This window comes from Fusarium keratoplasticum, chromosome 8 (assembly GCF_025433545.1).
Source record: "Fusarium keratoplasticum isolate Fu6.1 chromosome 8, whole genome shotgun sequence".
Lineage (NCBI taxonomy): Eukaryota > Fungi > Ascomycota > Sordariomycetes > Hypocreales > Nectriaceae > Fusarium > Fusarium keratoplasticum.
Window position 1 is genome coordinate 2,816,675 of NC_070536.1, and position 16,539 is coordinate 2,833,213.

Genomic DNA, 16,539 nt, shown 5'->3' on the forward strand with positions numbered 1-16,539 from the left:
TCTAGCATACTCAACATTGCAGCAGTTACGTCGCGCATCATCAATCATCATCATCATCATCATTTTCATAGCTACCTATCAGTCTCTATTCTGAACAGTGGCTCTGAATTTGAAACTTCAGCAAGTAGCTTGATACCATTGACCCATAGTCCCATAGCCAGTGCTAGACACGACCATCATTGGCTTCATTGCTCAGCTACTTCAGTACTGCGGGTTCTGCCCATATCCCCCACCCTGATGGTAGCCCTGGTTCTGCTGGTATCCTTGGTTCTGGTAGTCCTGGTTTTGGTGACCCTGGCCCTGGTAGCCTTGGTTCTGGCCCTGCTGGTACTGCTGAGGGTTGTACTGCTGATGTTGCTGGTATTGGTCTGGCCGGTACTCTTGCTGCTGGTATCCCTGATGCTGCGGGGGTCGGTACTCCTGGGACTGCTGATGGTAATCAGGTCGGTAGTCCTGCTGCTGTTGATGCTGCGGAGGATTGTATCCATGTCCCTGACTTCCATGTTGCTCTTGAGAAGGAGGACGGCCTCCCTGCGAAGAGGGTACAGGGTTGTTCGCACCACCAAGGTGTGTGCCCGACGTCGGGGCACCCACGCTGACACCCTCGTTGCCAATGTCATCTGGTACAGAGATCTTGACGTTGGGCAGGTACTTCTGAACCTTTTGCTCGACCATCTTCTGCACGAAAACCCAGCTCTCGCGCTCAAACTTGCGGTGTCCTCCGTTGACGACGCCCAGGATGCTCTCCCGCAGCGTCTCCTGCACCTTACGCACCAAGCCGCGGATCTTGTTGACCAACTTGGACTTGATATCGTCGCCAAAACCACGGTCCGCGTTAGGTTGGGCGTCGCGGTCGAGCTGCGAGTCGAAGGGGTTGCCACCGAGGATCTTCTCAAGAGGGCGCTGGAATTGGTCGGGGAGGAGCTCGAACAGCTGTTTCTCGATGCCTCCGAGGATCTTGCGGAACTCGATACGGACTTCCCTGTGTACTCTGGCGAGACCGGTGCTCAGCTTATCGCTGATGACCTTGGAGAAGCCACTGCCACCCTCTTTGTCATCGCCGTCGCGATCACGGTCGCGATCACCGAAGCCTCTCGAAGCGCCCTCGTCGGAATGTTTCTTGCTTCCAAACAGACCTCCCAGCCCCTTGACAAGATCCTTGACCTGGTCCTCAATCTCGCCCTTGACACCATCACCGAGATCCCGCGTGCTCGTGTTGCCGCGCAGCCAGCGCTTGATGTGCTCCAGAGCGATACGAGTGAACTGCTCGGCGATGGGGGCGTGCTGCTCTCGAAGCTTCTCGCCAACATGTTCCTTGATTTCGGGACTGATCATGCGCGCCTTCTCCTCTGGGTTGCGGGCGGCGTCCTTCACAGTGTCGCTGAGGATGCCAAGAAGGCCGTCAAGCTCAAACTTGGGACCTCCTGATCCTCTGCCGTTGTCGTCGAGGCGATCTTGAACCACATTGATGGCGGCCGAGAGGAAACCTCTAGCTGATGAGAAGTCGTTGTCACCTCCTCCACGAGAACGCGTCTCACCCTGACCACCACGCGAGGCGCCCTCAGTGATGTCAAAAATATCCCGCAAATCATCACCAGCCTCGTCAGTGATCTTGGTGAAACTGCGGGTCAGCTTGGCAATCTCGTCGGCAAAAGGCAGCGACTGTCCGCCGTACGAGTCGGGCGCATCTTCGCGCAGGTCCCTCGAGTTGCCCTCGGAGCGCTTGCCGTCCTTGTTGAAGAGCGAGCGGAAGGCGTCGACGACCTGGTCCTCGAGGCTGTCGATGGTCTTTTGCTGAAATATCTCAAGCTCTTGGGTGATGCGGGGCTGGATCTGGGGGCCAAGGGAGTCGACGTATTCATCCACCTTTTTCATGAGGACTTCTGGGACGCCGTGAGAAGACATGACTGCGGTTTTAGAGGGAATAGAGATGTAAGAGGATGTAGTTTAGATAGGGCAAACCTTAACAGGGCAAGGGTAGATAGCTCCCGTTGTTGGTGTTTGTGAGGCAGCCAGAACGGATGAGCTGAGCTGAGCTCCATGTTGTGCGTTGTCCCTCGTGGGGAATTTGACGTCAGCTTCAGCACGGGCCACCTCATGTTGTACCTCAAGATGTACCTTAACCTTTGACAACGCCAGCCACTTCTTCAACGGCTCCAAAAATAGATGCTGCCAACGCCTTCAAGAGACAATCAGAGCCTGATATGTCTTGAGGTGGTCATCATCAAGCCATTTCGTCTTGGCCTGATCTCCCTACCTCACACCGATTCAGCCATATGAAGAACGTATGACAAGTAGAACAACACACAATATCACTGAAAAAGCCACTGTTACAGACTTGAGCAAGACCTGTAGCACGCTACACTGTGGTTGAAGTCGAGGTAAACTACCCTCTATAACCTGTCCAAGGTTGCATTCGCCAAACACCACCGGCGATCGGATCGGCACATTCTAGTTGCCGAGGTTAGCGCCGAGCTGTCCCGTCTGCGGAGTTCCGTGTGTGCATATCACATCCTGTGATGAGTGTGACTAGTCTCCTATTCATTCTTATTGATGCAAGCCTCCATCCTTCAGCTGACGCTTTTACGACAGGTCTTTCTTTTTCCATCTCGCAACTTCTCTTCTGAACTACTACGTAGTCCTATTTAACGAACCATTCACCCCACCCATTGCCTCTCATCCTTATCACCTCCAACTTCGCGATCCACCATGTCCACCCCGCATCCCCTCTCTCAGCTGAGCATCAGCGAAACCACAACAGCCCGCGATGTGGTTCGTCGCTCTCATCCAGGAACCGTCCTGAACTTTCGAGTTATCTTCCTTCTCGAGCCCCCGAAAGCCGATGTTGAGGCCTTTCTGGACCTTGAGCACTCTGGCAAGCTTACCGCTGAGTCGCCACGTCCACCAAGATTGGCCCAGGCTTGGTACGATGTCATTGGCAACACACGTATCCCGCAGTATCATGAAACAATTGTCGATTTGACCAAGGCCGAGATTGTCGACCAAAAGGTCATTGATCCCAAGAGCAAGCCCAGTCTCTCCATGTAAGCCTTCCCCATACAAGGAAGAAAGCAGACCGTTAATGGCCATTGTAGGTGGGAGTTTGACAAGGTAATCAAGTGCGTCGAGACATCACCAGCCGTCAAAGAAAAGATCGATGAGCTGCGTCTCCCCGAAGGATTTGAAGTTGTCGTCGAGCCTTGGCCATACGGAGCCCCAGATGCAGGCGATGACGATGAGCGTGTCTTCCAAGCCCTCCTCTTCGCCCAGGACAAGAGGAGCGGAAATCCAGATTCCAACTTCTACGCTTACCCGCTACCCATCATCCCAATCATGAACTACAACACCGGAGAAATCATCCGCATCGACATGCCCGCCACCGGCGGAGGAGATGACCCTCTGACTGGCCGGACCAACTTTGGAGGCATCATCGATCACTGCGACACGGCGGAATACGTCCCAGAGCTTCTCCCCGACGGTACGAGACAGGATCTCAAGCCTCTTACTATCGTGCAGCCGTATGGGCCTAGCTTCAGGGTTGACGACAACCTCGTGCGGTGGCAAAAGTGGCAGTTCCGGGTCACGTTCAACCCTCGAGAGGGTGCCGTGCTTCACGACCTTCGGTACGAGGGCCGAAGTGTGCTGTATCGTCTAGCCGTCAGTGAAATGGTATGTCAAGGTAGCGAAAGGTCGGGATCAAGTGTACTGATGTGACTCATAGACCGTCCCATACGCTGACCCTCGTACCCCGTATCATCGCAAGCAGGCTTTCGATTTTGGCGATGGAGGTCTAGGTAATGCAGTCAACAACCTGACCCTTGGTTGTGACTGTCTTGGCGTTATCAAGGTCGGTTCATATCTCGCTAAGTACCACACAAGCTAACTTGAGTAGTATTTCGACGGCGTGCTCGTCGACAACGAGGGCAACGCAACAGCAACCAAGAACGTCATCTGCCTCCACGAACAAGACAACGGCATCAACTGGAAGCACACCAACTGGCGCACCGGCCGAGCCGTAGTCACGCGTCGTCGAGAGCTCGTCGTTCAGTTTATCATCACGCTTGCCAACTACGAGTATGTTTTCAACTTCAAGCTCGACCAAGCAGCCGGCATCGTCGTCGAGGCCCGGGCGACAGGAATCGTCTCGGTTGTCAACCTGGACCTCGGGAAGACGGCACCCTGGGGAAACGTGGTCAACCCTGGGGTTTTGGCTCAGAATCACCAGCACGTCTTTTGCGTGCGTATTGATCCGGCCATTGATGGGAACAACAATACGGTGGTGCAAGAAGAAAGTCTGCCTGTTGCCATGGACCCCAAGACAAACCCCTATGGCAATCTCTACGAAGTTCGAAAAACACCCATCGCCAAGTCCGGCGGCTTCGACGTAGAACCTCTCAACAACCGCGTTTTCAAGGTCCAGAATACTGAAAAGATCAACCCGATATCTGGCAGGCCCGTCGGCTACAAGCTGGTTACCCCTGCCACGCAGAAGCTCCTCGCAGACCCCCGCAGCGTGCAGGCAAAGCGAGCCCTCTTTACACAACATCACCTCTGGGTCACGAAGTACAAGGATGAAGAGCTATACGCCGCCGGACGATACACCCACTTGGGCAAGAACGAGACAGGAGGCGTCACCGACGCCGCAGCGCGAAACGACGATGTCCTCAATGAAGATGTTGTCCTCTGGAGCTGCTTCGGTCTCACGCACAACCCGCGTGTTGAGGATTGGCCCGTAATGTAGGTTTCGGACTGAGATTTGTTGTGACATTTGATACTGACAAAGATTCGCGCAGGCCCGTCGAGATTCTTCAGGTTTCTCTCACGCCTTCGGACTTTTTCACGCAGAACCCTGCTATTGACGTGCCTTCGGATAAGGACCTGGGTTCCCAATCAGCAGATGGATGCTGCAGGGAGCCTAGGCTATGAGATGGAAATATGACGGGGAAGGAGTAAAAAGGTGATGAAGTCGGTTGGATACTGCACTCTGGCTTGATTCATACCACACTAAGCAACGATTCATTTTGGATAGAAATTAGCATTAAAAATACAGAAAACTATTCGAGGCTTGGTGTTTAATGCTGATGCGGAATTCTGCGTTCGGTAGAAGGCGCATATTCTCGGGCGGAAATCGCGGAATCATATGCAGCCCCGATCAAAGCCGATTCCGACCTCCAACTCCGTCGATTTCGTGATCGACTAATATTGGGATGGCTTTATATGCAATATTCGCCCCTGCAATGCCTTTTTTGAAACCCCATGTTCAGAAAAGCTTCCAAAATGTCGTGGCTCACAATCCCACGAGGCTCGCACTTCTCCCTCGCCAATCTCCCATTTGGCATCATCTCCACCAAAGCCAACCCATCTCCTCGCCCAGCCGTCGCCATCGGTGATAATGCCCTCGATCTCTCACTTTTCGCCGAAAAGGGAGGCTTCGACAAGCTTCAGGGCTTCCCCAAAGATAAAATCTCCGTCTTTAGCGAGCCCACTCTCAACTCATTCGCAGCACTCGGCAGGCCTGTGCATCGAGCTGTCAGGCAGTATCTGAGACAGGTCTTTGGAGCCAACACGCCTTTCCCCGAGGTCCTCAAGGACAATGAGTCTCTAAAGCAGAACGCCATAGTTGCGCTTTCTGAAGTTAAGATGCACCTCCCTATGGCAATCGGCGATTATACCGACTTTTACGCTGGCCGGAATCATGCCTTCAATGTCGGCGTCCTCTTTCGAGGTGCTGCCAACGCCTTGAACCCGAACTATAATCATCTCCCTGTCGGATATCATGGCAGAGCCAGCTCTGTGGTGGTCTCAGGAACGCCACTTCGTCGACCCTGGGGCCAAGTCCTGGCAGCTCCTGGAGACAAGACGCCAGTGTTCCGACCCTCTTCTCGGTTAGACATTGAGCTGGAGCTCGGCATGTTCATCTGTCAGGGAAATACCCTTGGAGAGCCTATCCCGGTGAACGAGGCAGAGAATTATATCTTTGGATATGTCCTCGTCAACGACTGGAGTGCTCGTGATGTCCAAGCCTGGGAGTACGTGCCTCTTGGACCTTTCAACTCGAAGAACCTAGGAACCACCATAAGCCCTTGGGTCGTCCTTGCAGATGCGTTGGATCCTTTCAAGTCAAAGGGCCTTCCCAACGACGTCGAAGTTTTGGAGTATCTCCGCGAGAAGCGAGAGGATAATGTTGTTGATATTCACCTGGAAGTGACTCTCGAGAGTAAGTCATGGATCTACACATGAAAGACCACTTATCTGACCAAACAAACAGCTCCCAAAGGCACTAAAGCAGTCATTACTCGAACATCATCTACAAACCTCCTTTGGTCCTGGCCTCAGATGATTGCACACCACACCATCACAGGGTGCAACCTGCGACCTGGTGACTTCCTCGCGTCCGGCACCATATCTGGTACTGAGGACGGCACTCAAGGCAGTTTTCTTGAGCAGACACGTGGAGGCAAGTCACCTCTACGAATCGGCACAGATGGTGAAGAACGCAAGTTCCTCGAGGATGGTGATACTGTCATCATTCGAGGGTGGTCAGGTACGAATGAGGATGAACTCATTGGGTTTGGAGACTGCGCGGGACAGATTCTGGAGGCTTTACCACCCAGGCAGTAAAGATTGGAATTGGGTGGAGGATAAAAGCACATTCGGCCTCGAGATAAAGAACAGTATCATTAAACCACTGCGGAGGGCTACGTTCTAACCGAGTTGATGTCAACCTCTATCTCACTTCCCATGAGCCCTGGGTAATATTAGGGGCTACCACATTCGTGTGACAAAATGCCTGAATGAAGGCATCAGCTTAGCCCTTTACTTCACGAAGGAGTAGAATCTTTGTTACCAAAAAGAAGAAGAAAACGCTCAATAATATTAAATTATCCGTAATGCACATATTCCACAGATATCACGTTCCAATCGGCGCGCTCACTTGGCAACACAACGCTTCAAATTCATCTCGCGCAGAAGATTCTGCTTAAAGCGCTTCTCAATAGTATGCCCAACCTCTTTAAGCAGGTCTTTTATCTTGATACTCGGATTCTCATTCGTGGTAACATCGTAGATGCGATCGCGCTGCTCCTTGGTGAGCTTCCACGGCGCGCCCGCCTGTGGTAGGCTCGTGTTGTTCGGGCTGCGCTTGGCTGCGCGTAGATATGTTGTTTTTATCGTGGAGAAGGAAATTTGGGGTAAAAGATTGTGGGTATGCTTGTAGGTGTTACCTGCTTGTTTTAAATCGCAAATGAGGTCCGCTGGGTTGGTGATAGCTCTTTGCCGCGAGCCATGGTGACGCGTTGTAGTGGTGTTGGATGGTTCAGGTTTGCGGGGGTCGAAAACTTGTTGCCCGCCAAAAAGACTTCGGAACGATTCCGAATCCGCAGCACAAGATCATCTCAGTGTTCATTTTTCAAGAAAAAGGTCATCAATAATCTCTGTGATAATTCGCATCTAAAGTTTTGGTACACTGAGCTTGACGCATTTCACCTGCGTCCAATCATTCAACGCATCCTGCCCCATCTCCCTACCAAACCCGCTCTGCTTGATACCGCCAAATGGAGTATTCGCATGGATGCTTCCCCACGTGTTGATAGTAACAATGCCGACCTCGACCTGCTCTGATACGCGAACGGCCCTGGCAATGTCGTTTGTAAAGATGGATGCCGCGAGTCCGTAATCCGTGCCGTTGGCTAGGGCAATAACTTCCTCCTCCGTCTTGAACTTGGCGATGCTTGCCACAGGGCCAAACACCTCTTGCTTGATGATGGTGGCATCAGGTGAGACATCCACAAACGCTGTGTTAGGCACATAGTGTCCCTTTGACGATAGTTTCTCTTCGCCACCGTGGAGAAGCTTCGTTCCCTCCTCCTTAGCCTTGGTGATGAATCCCAAGATGCGGTTCTTCTGCGCCTCGCTGATGACGGGTCCCTTGACCGTCTCTGCGAGGAGAGGATCTCCAGCCACCGCATCCTTGGTCCTCTTTGAAAACTCGGCAATGAACTTGTCGTAAATCTCTTCTTGCACGTAAATTCGACTTCCAGCGACACAAATCTGTCCGTTGTGAACAGTGATTCCAGCTCCAGCCCACAAGAGAGCGTTTTCAAAATCAGCGTCTTTGAAGATGATGGCAGGACCCTTTCCACCCAACTCAAGGCTGACTCTCTTGAGGTTCGAACGCGCTGCGCTGGCGAGAATCCCTCGTCCAACTCCTTCGCTGCCGGTGAATGAGATCTTTCTCACATCGGAGTGATCAGCCAGTGCCTGACCGGCAACACTTCCAACACCGCAGAGGATGTTGATGACACCGGGAGGGAAGCCAGCCTCGGCAATGAGTTGTGCCAGCTTCTGTCCATAGAGAGGGGCGAGCTCTGGGGTCTTGAGGACGAGAGTGTTTCCGACTGCGATGGCTGGGCCAAGTTTCCAAAAAGTAATCATCCTGGTCCGATTAGCCTTCAACCAGATATGGCAACTGAGGTAGCTTACAGAGGGGAGTTCCATGGCACAATAGCGGCGCAGACTCCAATAGGCTCACGGCGCGTATACGAAAGTGACTGATCGTTCTCAATCGATTGGCCATCAAGCTTATCCGCCCAGCCAGCATAGTACCGACAACACTCGACAGCCTGCGTAACACTCAGTCCCATGGACATGGTGTACAGCATACCGGCATCGACAGCCTCAATAGACGCAAATTCCTCGGCATTCTGCTCAATGAGATCACCTAGCTTGTTGAGGAGGGCTCTGCGCTTTGCCGGACCTGTCAAGCGCCATGTGTTCCTGAAGGCGGCCTTGGAAGAGGCCACGGCCCGGTCAACATCAGCGGCCTGGGCTGCTGAGAGGTTGGCGATGGTGTCACCGGTGGATGGGTTTTCAATGGCGATTGTCTTGTTATCGGCAGCAGGGGAAAACTTGTTGTCAATGAAGAGGCCAGTGGGGACTATCAAAGGTCAGCTTTCATGCACATGCCAAGTATTGGTGTGAGCGTACGGGTGATCTTTCGGCCGCCGGCGCCGACAATGGTAGTTTCAGCCATATTGGGAGTAAATTAAAGTGAACTAGATGAGACGGGTATCGAAGTTGAGTATCCGATGGAGGGTCGGTCGTGAGTTTATACATTTCAACTCGGAAGTTGGCCGGAAAGATTCGAACCTGAGTCGGAACCCGGCTCCTACACCATCTTAGTTCAATCCTCTGGTAGTATTATGACGTTAACCTTATCCATATTAATGCGCAAAAAGCAGAAACGTTCCCAGTGTCAGCTTACCGTCAAAGCTCACAGAGGAACTAGCTACCTCAACCCACAATGATATCCATGTTAGAGGAGGCTCAGGAACAGCTCATACCATGATCACCCCCACAAGCAGCGTCTTATCACATACGCATGATGAAAAAAGCAATGATAGGATGCTTATCTCCGAGGCTCAGGAGAAAGAGGGGTCCTTTTGGGCGGGGTTCTTGATTTCACAGGGGGTCAAAGTGTTGAAGTCGTTCCGGGTCGGAAATATCGGAATCATCGCCTAACGGCTCATCCCGTCTGAGTCACCATCAACCAACTAGCTTCATCAAATGCAGAAATAATACGCGAACTGTTATTTCACCAAAATTATCTATATTTTGGTGTCACCACTCATAACCACGAGGCCAAGAACAGCATAAGAATGCCTGTTTGAGTCATGATTTTTAGTAACATGCACCATACAATGACCCAGTTGCGCTTCTCCTATGTAAACGAACCCTCCAGACGTCAATACCCCGTGGTTATATAGCCAGACTGGATAGTTCCCATGTTTGCCGCAAACATCCTTAGCACGCGAAAACGGCGTCATGCATGTGGCAAATCCCAGTGTTGCAGTCATGAGGACTTTCCCGGCTGGAACAAGGACTATCCCTTGGCTTGGCACTGGCTCAACAAGGCTGAGAGTGAGCGACGAGTCCGAAAGGCGGGATTCGCCAGTTGGACGATCTTGCGCCCGGCCTTCTTCATGTCAAACTTCTGCCAGCCCGACTGTTCGTTCATGTTCCCTGAGCTGGCAGAGGGACACGAGATCAGAGCTGCTTTCCGGCCAGAAACTCTACTCCATCTTGTCGTGTCGACGTCGCTGACATTGCGCGTTTCGCGGCTGCTTCATTTCATGAACCGTCTGAATATGCTGGGAAGGCTATCCCCCTTGCTTCCGAGGCGTTGACTCTCGCAGAAATTGCAAGCCATCTATCAGGTAAAGGTCGTGTACTTGACCGAAGCCGATGCTCGGTGGTTCAAAGCTGAGGGTCGCGTCGTGATAGATACGCAGATTTGGCAACGGGATGTGGGATATAATGTCGACTTGGAGATTGTCAAATCGCATAGAATTGCCCTTACCTTGTTTGCAGCCATGTTGCAAAGAAAGGGACTCGGTTGGTGATTGTAATCCACACAACTGCCATGTTTTCTTTTTATGGAACACAATAGACCACTATGCCAATGGCAAGAGTAGAAGATACCTTCTGCTAATGCAGAGGCATTTTGGGCCTTATATGCTGCTGCTCAATGCTTTCTAGCGCGGTGCAAATGGATTGGGAGGGGGTCTCGGCGGGTTCGGCACTAACAAGAGTTGCCGAGGCTCGTCAAGTTGCCTATCCACACCCAAGGTAAGCCCAAATAGAAATGTGATTTATTGTCACAAGCACCAGATCAAATACTTCTGTCCACTCTCACCCTTGACCATCATTCCATCGCCCACTATGGCCTCCCTAGAAAAATGCGCTCGGCTGTCGTTTCAGCAAGCCATGGAGCTTACAAGGCTCCCAAACCAGGAGTCTGGTACCGGGGAAGTCATGCTGCGCTTCATGAATCGTCAGCCACCCTGGGCGACAGGTGATGCGCTGCCATGGGAGGCCAGTGCCATCCCTCGGCCACCTGGCACCAAAGTTGCCTTTGGAGGAGTGGTTTATGCACAAGCTCCTCTTGCAGCAGCTCGTGCAATTGCATCAAGAGCCGATTCCAATTCAGACAAAGATCGTGCATTTGGGATACATGTGAGGAAGGGCCCTAGATACCTTCCCGAGAGATCCCATGCTTACTCGCCTTGCTACAGTCCATCCATGCCGTCTTCACAAGCCCCGGACTTGTCGACCGCCCCTTCGTCTTTGAGGTGTCTGAAACCCAATATGGACGATCGTTCGCGACTCTTCTTGTTAATGTCCGACAGCCCACTAAGCCCTCCGCTCCGCCGGCTGGACCGTTCTCCGTCGAGGACAGTCAAAAGCCCCTTTCCGCCCCATGCTTAACCAGCATTGTCACTTTTCGTCGACCCTCGTCAACAACAGAAGTAGCCCAGGGTATCCCGCCAAGCGAACGCTACCATGACATCCTCACCTCAAAACTTCCTACAGAATGGGAGGCGTGCCCACAAATTGACATAGACGTCTTCAGTCGAGCATTCCCCGACGTTGGGCATGGGACATTTCCAATCTTGGATATGCACAAGGTGGATATGACGCAGTACAACTCCACCAGGGGAAGTGGCGAGCAGAAACAACTAATCCTATATCGGCCTCTTTCTCCTTTACCGGAAGATGACATTAATGGTCATGTTGTCTGCCATGCTTTTGCAGCTGATCGAAACGGTCTTATCATGTTTGGCAATCAACTTGGCTATGGATCCAGCCCTGGGCGAGCAGCGACCCTGAGCTACTCGTTTTACGTCCATGTGAACGCTGCAGATGCCATGTTTCGTGGGGATGGATGGTGGATATTGGAGATTTCCTGGCCACGGTACGAAGCAGGGAGGGCAGCTATGTCAACACTCATCTGGAGTCCTGAAGGGAAACATGTTGCAACAGCATACCAGGACGGCATTCTGTACCCGGCACTCCCGTCTGCGGAAACCAAACTGTAGGGCAGGAGATGTGTTTTGAACCTTCTTGAGAGCCTTGCTTGAGCACCATTTCCTCCGGTGTTGTCATCTACATGTTCACTGCGCCAGCCTGTTTCTTTAGAGTGGATAGACCATACAAGATAGAACGTGGGTTATACTGTAGAAAAGTCTATAGTTTTAGGTCTACAGGGGGCTGGACTCCGGTCAACAAGTTCCCTCCGTCAACAGCAATTAAAGAAAGCCATGCTAACCGCCCTTTTCGAACCTATGTGAACGCGCTTATGCCAGTTCGACCACCAATGGCGTATGAATTACCAAAGTGGGAAATCCAGTCACTCTTTGGACCTAGAGAGAACTACTACGAGTTGGAGAGCATCTATTCCAGACAAGAAGCCTAAGCACAAGAGAAAAAGACTGAGATATTCAAGCCTAACTACGCCAACCAGATTCTATGCCAATATCCAACTCCAATATCTATACACCAAAAACTAAACCGCAAGCCTCCCAAACCCCTAACTTTTCCTACCCTTCCGTAAGCAACTTCTTCAACTCCGCAAACCGCACCGGCTTTGGCAAGAAAACATCCACACCCGCAGACAAAACATCCCTCCTAGCATCAGCGCTAGCCAACCCCGTCAACGCAAGAACAGTCGTAGGCTGTATCTGATTTTCGCGCTCCACCTGCCGTATCCTCTTTGTAGCTTCTATACCGTTCATCACGGGCATGCTAATGTCCATGAGGATGTAGTCGAAGCGTTTTTTAGAGTTTAGGTTTCGTGAAGTGAATTTGTCGAGTGCTTCTTGGCCGTTTTCGGCTTCTTCGTAGGTGAATTTGCATTTCTTCATAAACATTACGAGGAGTTGGAGGTTGATCTTGTTGTCGTCGACGAGCAAGACATGTGTCGTAGTTGACTCTGTGTCTTGCTTCTCATCGTTTTGCTCCAGTTGACCGCCGTCTTCTGCCAACAAAGGTGTTTCTGGATCCAGAGGTGTCGGAGATGGTAATGGCAGGGCGGTTTCTGAGGGGACTGGAGTAAGGTCCTCTTCGTCTTCTGGGGCTGATTCCGCTGGTGCTGCTTCCACTGTTTCTACTTTGACGTCATTTATTGGTGGTTGTTGAGGTGGAGGTAGACTGTCTTGTGCACTCTCGCTCTCAGCAATCTCCTCAATTCTTTGCAAGCAACGCTTGAAGACTTGAGCCAACTTGCGTGGTCCACATCTAGACACATGTGAGTTACAACTCTAATCAGTTTTCCAGGTGACTTACGGTTGTGGGACAACTTCAATGATTTTGGATAGTTCAGCCAAAGCCTTGGTTTGTGTCCTCGCTATTTGAGCTGCTTCCTCTTCCCCTGCGCAGACAATCGCGATGGGAATCTTTCTATTCCGAGACGGGATAGAATTTGGACTCTGGAAGCGATCTTTCAAGGTTTGGATGGAAGGTGGTTCGCAGTACAGATAAATATCGGCTTTCGAGGCATCGACATCGGCATCCTCTTCTTTCACAACCTCCATCTCGAACCAGTTGGTGCAGGTCTCGATGAGAGTCTCGTTTCGCATTCGGATTTGTAGCGCCATGGAGGGGGACAAGTTACGTTCACCGCTGCCCAGGAGAACTAGACGTCGTCCTCTCGTCTTGTCAACGATACCACGCACCGTTTCGTCCTGATTCCGTGATGAATTTGGAGGGGCCGGAATGAGACGAAGACGAACGTCGACTTCAGTGCCTTTGTGCTGCTGCGATTTGACTTCGAGGGTTCCCTTGAGTGAGTCGACGATTTGCTTGACGATGCTCAATCCCAGTCCAGTACCAGGTTGGAACGAGTCTTCTTGACTGAACGGGACGAAGAGGCGGTTTTGCTGAAACTCTTCTGACATGCCTTTTCCGGTATCCATCACTTTTATCACGACGTCGATTTTGGACTTCTCTGCCGTCTCTTGACCCCGAAGGGAGACGAGAATGAATCCGGAAGACGTGTACTTCAAGGCATTGCCAAACAGATTCATGATGACTCTGCGGAGAGCACCCGGTTGAGTGCTGACCATCCAAGAGGTCCGCGGGCAAATATCCAACAAGACAGAAACCGGGCTGCCATTGTCGTCTGAAGGGTGGAGATGCTTAAGAGTCTGTGGATCAACTAGCGTGGGTTCCTCTGCAGTCGGTGAATAAATCCCCGGAAGCCTCTTGAAAGTGTGACCAGTTGCAATGGCATTCACCACTTCCTCGACCAGAACCGAGAGGTCCACAGCGGCGGACATGTTCAAACTCTCCAGCGAGCCGGAGGAGAGACTGATAAGTCTGCTGTGTTTGCCGCCTCTTCTCATCTGTGAACGACCAAGCGTGTTGATCTTGCTGTAATCTAAAACATGGTTCAACGTGTCGAGCAGAGTCTTTCCGCACGTCAAGACAGAGTTGACCAGACCAGCTTGGTAAGAATCCGTGATGGTGTCTTTTAGAAACTCGGCAGCACCGAGAATTCCGTGGAGTGGACTTCGCAGCTCGTGACTCATGCTTGCAATAAACGTCGTCTTTGCGGCTTCGTTCTTCTGGGTGTTGATTCTTCCGACTTCGCTCATGACGCTGTTGCCAAAAGCACGCAGGTACGAGAGATCCTGGTCGAGATTCATCATCTGCCCAGTGACAGAAGTCCACAGAAAACAACCTCCGGCGAGTTTGTCTTCCACGTGGTCGAAAAGAGGCAAGAATACGACTGACTTGGCCCCGGGTATCTTCTTGAGGAGCTCTTTGTGGTCCATCTTTGCCCCTCGTCGTCGTTTGCCTCTTTCGCCCGGGTTTTCTGAGCTGGCCGTCGGCTCTCGATCACTTGCACTATCATCGTCTGAAGAAATTCCAAGACCCTCGTCGGTAAAAGAAAATGTCTTTCCCTTGGGGAACAGGGAAAAGTACTTTTCTAGAGTCCCAAGTGAGAGGGCTGGTCCCTTCTCAATCTCGGCGTGCACCTTCTCGTCGGCAAGTGAGTACGAGAGTATCTTGCACGGTCTGGCAGCTGGCGATGTGTCGGAGTCAGAACTATCGATGCCAAACCCGTCAGAGCCAGAGGTGATATGTGGAGATTGATCATCTTCATCGGACAAGAGGCCGTTTGTTTTACCACCGCGACACCTCTGTCTGGCGCTGGAAGCTGTCGCGCCAAAGATGACAACACCATCAGCTAGCGTTGAGCTCCTTAGAGTGTCTGCAGCCCTGAAAAACATCCTTGTAAGCCGGTCTCGTTTCTGCTGGCCTCCAGGTGAAGGACATCCAGCATCAATCTTGGTGGAAGAAATCCTCCTCAGAAGCGGCCGTCTCGGTGACGTGATAGATATCGCTGGCGGTCGAACTACAGAAGGGCCCGTCGCTTGATCGTCCTTGGCGCAGGTCGGATCATCACCAGAGCAGCCCTCGATAAAACAGGCCAATCCTCGCACAATCCGCTCTCCTTTGAACCGATCGACACGATCGCGCGCCCATTCCAAATGCTCCATGACAGCCTGGGCCACATTCTGTATAAATTGCAGATCATCGATCGATAGTCCATCGCGAGGTTCGTCACTACACACGGCGTAGGTGCCAATCTTGTGTCCCTTTCTCGAAAATATTGGCACTCCGGCGTAAAATCTTAGACCATCGTCGGCCTGTACAAACGGTCGCATCTGGAAGCGGGGATCGAGTCGACAGTCGGGGACGATCATACCGGCCGTCGTGTACATCTCGCCATCGGGGTTGCGGGCGGTGCAAGTCTCGGTCAGGACGTGCTCACAGGGTCCTATGCTGCGCGAGAAGACAGAGGTTCCGACTGATTGGAGTCCGGTCAGCATGTTGATCTAGGTCCTAGTGACTGTAGGGTCTTGCTATGAGGCGGAAGGGCCGGGATTACTCGCAGCGCTCAAAAGGCGACTGCCAGGCTGTCCTGGGGAGTCTACGTACGAAACAAGTCATTCTTGGCACCGCCATCCAGATCCCCCAGGCTGAGGTTGCGCGTCGCCTCGGCGAGGACAGTCTGCGTAGAGGCATCGATAAGCGATATCAGAACGTTCTGCGCATTCAGTCGCAGGACCGCCAGCTGAGCGAATGCGCTGAGGGCCTTGTCGGACGAGGCTTGAGGCGTGTGGCCCGGCAATTCCCCCGCCGCTTCAGGGTGCGAGGCCACGATGTTGTCGAGGTTGCGAGCGACCTTTAGCGACGAGCCCTGGGCTATCTGCCAGCTCTGGAGGTAGCCCTGAGCCTCTCTGTCGCGCTGCAGCTCTGAGGAGCTCGACATTGTGTCTGCCGGTGCATATCCTTGTGGTGTTGAAAAGGTGTTGGGCAAGGCCGTGGGTAGAAAAGTAGTGTCATCACCGTTTTCCGCGGGCGCCCGTGAAATTGAGCCCAATTGCGTCACCCCCTGTCTCGGTACTTGGTTTAAAATTACACCGTCCGACACCGTCGTAAGAACGTCTTTGCGTCTAAAACGTTTCTAGAATAGTCTTATCCATGGTCCAGAACACAGGCGATCCTGGGGTTGGGCACCAAGTCCCTGGATCTCTCGGCCGGGTGTGGCAGGCTCGGATCCATCCGGGTTCGAGATCTGTCAACTGAAGGTCCTTGAAAATCTCTAATACTCCAATACGAGGGATACTACTGGAGATAATGACCGTGAGAACGAGTATCTGGAGTAGCACAGGCATGACAACATACAGGCAG

At 52.2% G+C, this 16,539-nt stretch overlaps 5 protein-coding genes and 1 pseudogene across 6 annotated transcripts, besides 1 other annotated feature; 3 read left to right on the forward strand and 3 right to left on the reverse strand.

The window, feature by feature from the left end:
• Window positions 1-201: 201 nt before the first annotated feature.
• On the reverse strand, window positions 202-1,905 carry NCS57_01067700 (uncharacterized protein; the record flags this gene model as incomplete). Its single annotated transcript, XM_053060416.1, has 1 exon — window positions 202-1,905. One exon carries the CDS (start codon window positions 1,903-1,905, stop codon window positions 202-204), a length of 1,704 nt encoding a protein of 567 aa, XP_052910810.1.
• An 804-nt stretch (window positions 1,906-2,709) lies between these two features.
• NCS57_01067800 (Amine oxidase) lies at window positions 2,710-4,926 on the forward strand (the record flags this gene model as incomplete). The annotated part of the gene is made up of 5 exons (XM_053060417.1): window positions 2,710-3,044; window positions 3,096-3,669; window positions 3,722-3,847; window positions 3,893-4,737; window positions 4,794-4,926. 5 exons carry the CDS (start codon window positions 2,710-2,712, stop codon window positions 4,924-4,926), a joined length of 2,013 nt encoding a protein of 670 aa, XP_052910811.1.
• Window positions 4,927-5,277: 351 nt separating this feature from the next.
• On the forward strand, window positions 5,278-6,621 carry NCS57_01067900 (Fumarylacetoacetase; the record flags this gene model as incomplete). The annotated part of the gene is made up of 2 exons (XM_053060418.1): window positions 5,278-6,217; window positions 6,269-6,621. 2 exons carry the CDS (start codon window positions 5,278-5,280, stop codon window positions 6,619-6,621), a joined length of 1,293 nt encoding a protein of 430 aa, XP_052910812.1.
• An 828-nt stretch (window positions 6,622-7,449) lies between these two features.
• NCS57_01068000 (Aldedh domain-containing protein) lies at window positions 7,450-9,031 on the reverse strand (the record flags this gene model as incomplete). The annotated part of the gene is made up of 3 exons (XM_053060419.1): window positions 7,450-8,434; window positions 8,482-8,935; window positions 8,986-9,031. 3 exons carry the CDS (start codon window positions 9,029-9,031, stop codon window positions 7,450-7,452), a joined length of 1,485 nt encoding a protein of 494 aa, XP_052910813.1.
• Window positions 9,032-10,668: 1,637 nt separating this feature from the next.
• NCS57_01068100 lies at window positions 10,669-11,876 on the forward strand (annotated as a pseudogene). Its single transcript has 2 exons — window positions 10,669-11,013; window positions 11,073-11,876.
• Window positions 10,669-11,876: a sequence feature.
• Window positions 11,877-12,377: 501 nt separating this feature from the next.
• Window positions 12,378-16,117, reverse strand: NCS57_01068200 (uncharacterized protein; the record flags this gene model as incomplete). Its single annotated transcript, XM_053060420.1, has 3 exons — window positions 12,378-13,074; window positions 13,123-15,652; window positions 15,784-16,117. The coding sequence occupies 3 exons, from the start codon at window positions 16,115-16,117 to the stop codon at window positions 12,378-12,380; spliced, it is 3,561 nt and encodes a 1,186-aa protein (XP_052910814.1).
• Between the last annotated feature and the right edge of the window lie 422 nt (window positions 16,118-16,539).